The following is a 6,489-nucleotide window of genomic DNA, read 5'->3' on the forward strand; positions in this document are numbered from 1 at the left end:
CAACTGAGTGTCCTTGAAGAAGAGGCAATAGTTATCTGGAAGGATGTGTTGTGTTGCAAGATGGAGGAATTGAGTTTTTGAGGCATTGAACAATACTAAGTTTGATGTAGTGTTAATCTTAAAATAATAATAAGAGTGACTTCTATTTGAATAACAGGAGGGAATATTCCTTTCCTGCATTCTTTGCTCTGCTTACAAGGACATCAGCCACTCTGGGTTGTTTATAGGTAGTTCTTGTGAAAATGGGATGCCACATGAAGATTTGTACATCTTGCTTATAAACATCCTTTGCACCATCATTATGTGTATGAGTGAACTGATGAGTGTTATACAAGAATACTGTCTATATTATATATATATATATATATATATATATATATATATATATATATATATATATATATATATATATATATATATACTAGAGGATGGAAACTGGTAAAAGAGCAGAATGGGCAGAAAGAGAGAGGATTTTAAAAGATTATAAAAATGTATAGATGAGAATGATAGGTGGAAATAAGTAGGCATGATTCTCACAAAGATTGCTACATGATGATGATGCCATTTGATGGCTTCTTGGAGCTTCCCTTATTCTCTTATGTTCTTATGACTTGCAGTGTGCAAGGATGAAACAGTATGGATACTTTCAGCATTGCTACTTCCTTGAAGAATTTTATCAGTATATGAAACCTTAGTTAATCAGACTAGTAAAGAAAATCTAGTTTTCTCCTGGAATAGGAAGAAATGGTGGGTTTTTTGATAAGAGAAAGAAAACACACCAAGTTCTTTCTTTAAACACTTTAAACACTTTGTTATGCTTCACAAGTATACATATATCATTAAATAATTTTTAATAGGTCAAACAGCCCTTTATAAGTGGGAGTTTTATGGACAGTAGCAAGTAAAAATTTTAATTTTGGGAATAACATATTTTATAAAATAGTAGAAGAGGTAATACAAACTAATAACATATTTTATAAATAGTTGAAGAGGTAATACAAGCTAATAGGAACTATTATTATTAATGTAAATCATACTAATAATACAGCACAATGATGGTAACTCTAGTAATGTAATATAATAATACTATAATATCTATGATAGTAGTGCAGAAATGTATCATTGTTTATTATCTGTTGATTGCAGTGTGTGACTAGTAAGAGAAAAACATGTCTCTTAAATTTGTCTTTAAAAGACGATAGGTTGGGTGAGTGTTTGGTATGACATGGTATATTATTCCATATTTTAGGTCCTCCTAGATACATTAGTGAATGTTTGTATAATGTTAAATTAGGTCTGGGTATATTTAGTGAGTACTGGTTCCTGGTTAGGTAATTGTGCACAGGTTGTGTATTGTAGTTACTAGAATTTATTCTTTAGTACATGTAAGATGCAATACTGAGTTTTGATAAGTCAGCAAGGTTTAAGATATTTAGTTGTTTAAATAATGGGGGTGTATGTTCACTGTAATCATTGTTGGTTATTATTCTGATAATTTTTTTATATAGAACATTAAGACTGTACAGATGATAAGGGTAAGTTTGGGACCAAATAGGATTACAATAGTTGAGATGAGGATATATGTGGGTGTAATACAAACATTTAAGAACATTATTTGCAGCAAGATGTTTTATTTTGTGGAGGAGTGGAATAGTTCTTGATAATTTTAGACATAGGTTGGATAAGTGGTGCTTAAAAGTTAGATTTTTGTCAAAAGTTATTCCGAGGAATTTAATTTTCTCTACTTGTGAGATGTCATCATTTAGTATAGTTAGATTGGGTAAAGGTTGATAGTAGGTAATAGTTTTGGTAAATAGCATGTAGTAAGTTTTAGAGGTATTAAGAGTAAGTTTATTAGCTAAGCACCAGTTTGAAAATTTTTGAAGTTCTATATTTGCCTTATTAATTAGCTCGGTTGGTTTTCCTCCTGTCATATAAAGTGTTGAATCATCTGAAAATAATATAGTATGAAGTATATCAGATACATTGGAGATATCATTAATGTACAGGAGAAAGAGTATAGGGCCCAGTATACTTCCTTGTGGTACTCCTAGGTTTACAGTTTTCATTGGGGATAATGTACTGTTGATAGCAGTATACTGTTGTCTGTTATTTAAATAAGACTTAAACCAGTCATGGATGCATCCACAGATACCGTAGTGATACATTTTATTTAAGAGAATTTTGTGTTGGACTGTGTCAAAGGCCTTGCGGAAGTCAATGAAGATGGAAACGATAGATTTGTTATTATTGAGAGCTGTGTAAAGATCAGGTGTAAAGGTGTTTAATACATCAAAAGTGCTTAATCCTGGTCTAAAACCAAATTGTCTGTTATTTAAAAATTTCCATTTTTTTTTAAATAGTAGTAGTTGGTTTTTCATTAATGATTCAAATATTTTTGAGAAGATTGGTAATATGGAGATAGGTCTGTAATTTGATATATCTTTCTTGCAACCTGTTTTATGAACTGGGATTATTTTACCAAGTTTTAACCTGTCAGGGAAGACATTATATATGAAAATTAAGAGGTAACCCCCACCTTGCTCCAAAAAAGCTTATGAAACATTGACAACTTTTAGGATTGTTCATATATGATCACTAAGTTTTCTTACCTTCATTTCAGGATAAAGGAAAATGCACACCTGATAATATTGAGGATCTGCAGGAAGTGGTCAGCTCAAGGCTTCCCAGAACTAATGGGTGACTTGGGAATGTTGAAATATGATATGTTTATGTAGCAATGAATGGATTTTTCATGAATGAATTAATTAGTTATCAATTAAGGTTGGTAGACTTAGCAGGAAAGCAGTTTGATTATTAAGAGAATATATATTTTTACATAGAAGATTTATAATCAGTTCTTGACATACAGGGTTTTAAGACAGTTTAAAAAATTTGTGAAGAAGCCCTTGGATAGCAATAAGTTAAGGATTTGAGTATCAGTGAGTCTCCTCCTTTTGTGGCCAGCAGAAATACTTATAGCTTGTTAACATGCATCTTCAATTCACCTTTTGTGAAAATAATATCCATGATGGAAACTTTACTTTCTGGTCATTATTGTCTGCTTGGTACCAAATGTGGTCATTTGTGTGCAGATGACACACACAGAATGTTCAACTTTCAGATTTGCAGAGAAAAGGCTGTGGAACTTTAAGAATAACTTGAAGCATTAACCAAAGTGATGTGACATGAAAGCTATTGATGCAGCCAGCACCACAATAATTACCCTCTTAGACTGCTAAAATGCAGCAAAACAAAACCACATCTTGTGTCCTTCATTTAAAACTGATTCCTTTTGACTTGATTGCTTTGTTAATACTATCTGGGTACTTCTGTAAACACATGATTAAGATCGGTGTCCTTAATGGAAGGCCAAGCACTTAGCACAATAACAGATACCATTATTCAAGTAGAATGTGTTGTTTTATTGGCACCAATGATTAATTGTAAGCTGGAGGATAAAGCTGGAAAGAGTTGTACAATGAGATCAGTCAGTATTAATTAATATCTCTAGTTTTTTAGAGCATAGATATAAAATTAATAGGCTGATAATACACACTCAGAGTTTTCCCTTATTCATACAAGAAAATTGATGTCCAGTGGTTTCAAAGGGTGTCTGTATTTTTCCATGGATTTTCAAAATTCATGGATGTCTCTTAATGCCTAATCCCCTGAATGTTACAGGATGACTATGCTTTTGTCTTAACCAGATAACTTTTGGAGCCTTAAGCTTAAGATGCTGGGAAATTATTTGAATATCATTATTAAGATATATTTGAATATTTGTTTGTGAAAGTGAATACATTTCTTATTAGGCATATCTTGTGGGAATGTTCGTCTGGTGTATAGAGTGGTAGATCATTATGACTTCTGAATCTATGTAAATCATAGAAAAGCTAAAATGAGGCATTTAGTGTAGGAAGGGCAAATCTACATTTTTAGCGGTTCTGAGTTAGACTTGCCAGAGCATTCTCACCATTATCTACATGTTGCTGCCAGAATCAAACTGTTTTGCCTTTAAAACATGGTAGAAAATCCCTTTGAATATAGGGATGCATCCTGACTTAATACTCAAAACTTTGCCATGTAGGTGGAAGGTGCCAAGAAGAAGCATATTGTAGTAGGGGCAAACCTCACATCCCTGGTAGCCAATGAGTGGCGAGGTGTCCTCTGACATCACACCACACCTTCCTCACAGCCAATCAGATGAGAGCACATCCTGTCAAATGCCAGTAGTCAATCAGATGAGAGCACATCCTGCTGGATGCCACTATGCCTGATATTTCATTTACATCGCAAGCAGTTTATTACATCTCCAGAGAAAATTACCTGGGGAATCAACCTGAATGGAGAACACAAGCAGTGATAGTGACCATGAGCCAGGTGGATGTTCCTGGCCTACACAAGCTATCGGACCAAGAAAGATGTATGTAAGCATGGAATTGGTGAGCCCTGCAAGTGTGGGTGCCTTGACAAACTAGGCTATGAGAGAGTAAATGTAATGATTTTCCTCTGGTTTAGAGACATCATGGGTATTATTAAATCACACGAAGAAAGTAGCAGTTCATTGGTAATGCCAGTTTTTGTTTACACCAAAATATTTTCATGATACACATGTATTAGTAAATATCTGAAGGAAATAGCAATTTATTGGTAATCCCTGTGTTTGTTTATGCCAAAATATTTTCATGATACATATGTATTGGTAAATACACAAAGGAAGTAGCAATTTAATGGTAATGCCTGTTTATGTTTATACCAAAAGATTGTCATGACACACATGTATTGGTATGAACAACACTGTTCACAGAATTAGTTGCCAATTTGTCTTAAATTAGCAAATATTGAGAGACAAATATCTTGAAACAACATTTTGTTGGATTCGCCTTCACAACACTAAGGGATTTGCGCATGAATTGATTACTTCAAACACCAATACCAGAAAACCTGATTTTGCTGGATTCACCTTTTCAACACTAAGGGTCTCAAATTACATGACATACAGAAGAGTTTGGATTTAATAAGTTATGTAAATGTCTTTGTTATAATAATGAACATTGGTAAGCTTTGAAGACTCAGTGGTACAGTAGTGGACGCTGGCATCCTTAAGCTGAAGGTCACCTAATAGAGCCTCAGGCCAAAAGTCATTTGGTGGGAGAATGAATTGTTCTGTAAATCTTGACACAATATGATCTTCATTATCCTGCCATGTGATGTGGTGTCAGAAAGTCAGTCAATCTATTTTTGTCTTGTTTGGTGCCATATGATCTCAATATGGTGCTAAAAAGTCTTGTCTTGTCTTGTCTTAATCCCATTATGGTGCCAAAAGTCAATCAGTCAGTCATCCCAGCCATTCTTGTCTTGGCTCATGCCATATACTCGTACTGTGGTGTCAGGAGTCCACCAGCATTATCTTAACTTTGTTGGAATACAGTTTCAGAATCTCTTAAGATCACTAATTCATTGATTACTGAAGTTCATTGGAGCAATAATGTACTGCATGAAGGTCATGGTTCTGAAACTTAATAAGTCACCTAAAAATTCTACAAAGATATATTAAATGGAAAGTATCTACATATGTAAATAAATAGTATATTTATACATTGGAAGTTTTTGAAAGACTAAAATTAAAAAAATTAACCACATTTCTTTATACTAAAATGGACAGTATTTCATAAGTTTTAGACCAACTAAGAAGTTTGAAGATTGCAAAAGTTTATTGTGATGTTGTCGGTGTGTTAGGATGATTATCAGCTAATGAGTTTGATAAAGGATGGTGAAAGACAAGTGCTTTTCTTTCAGCATAGGAAATTTGTGGTTTTCCTCTATAAGACATCCATTCCTGTTACAGTGGCTCATGATTTTGTCAAAAGTATATATAGTTCGATGTTAACTACTGTATTCTTGTTTCTTTATTTTTTCCATTATATTATTAGCGTAGTAATTTATAACCTGCACTGCATTGCTTTTATAAAAGATTACCTCAGTTTTAACTATAATTTCCCTCCTTTCTTGTTTATTTGTGATTGTATTATTATTATTTCAACTGCACTCAATGTCTTCAATACATTACACTTATCACAAATACTTACAAGATACCTTTTTCCCTTATTTCCTTGTGTATTAATTCGCAATTGTGTCATAACATTTTAGCGGATTCAGTGTCTTTTAAAGTATGTTATATAAACTGAGTACCTCTCATATACCAATAATTATTCCCTTTCATAAAATTATGCAACTATGTGGTGGTGAATGTGTGGTAATGATGGCGGTGTAATAGTAGTGGAGTGCGTGTGGTGATGGAATACAGCAATGAGTGTAGTGATGGTAGTGGTGGAATATATCTGAGAGTATGTGGTGATGGTAGTGGTGGAACATATCTGAGTGTGTGTGGTGATGGTAGTGGTGGAATATATCAGAGTGTGTGGTGAGGATGGTGGTGCAATAAAGTAGTAGGAGAGTGTTGGGTGTGAGGTGATGGTGGTGTAA

General features: G+C 33.6%; 1 protein-coding gene across 2 annotated transcripts in view; it reads left to right on the forward strand.

The window, feature by feature from the left end:
- LOC135108521 (26S proteasome non-ATPase regulatory subunit 9-like) overlaps positions 1–5,987 on the forward strand; it is a 15,211-nt gene extending 9,224 nt beyond the window's left edge. For both annotated transcript variants that reach the window (XM_064019624.1, XM_064019625.1), the window contains exon 6: positions 2,624–5,987. In XM_064019624.1, the coding sequence (XP_063875694.1) occupies positions 2,624–2,628 (5 nt within the window). In that variant the 3' untranslated portion in view covers positions 2,629–5,987. The remainder of the gene's footprint in view (positions 1–2,623) is intronic.
- The last annotated feature ends 502 nt before the right edge of the window (positions 5,988–6,489 follow it).

Source organism: Scylla paramamosain, chromosome 17 (genome assembly GCF_035594125.1).
Source record: "Scylla paramamosain isolate STU-SP2022 chromosome 17, ASM3559412v1, whole genome shotgun sequence".
Lineage (NCBI taxonomy): Eukaryota > Metazoa > Arthropoda > Malacostraca > Decapoda > Portunidae > Scylla > Scylla paramamosain.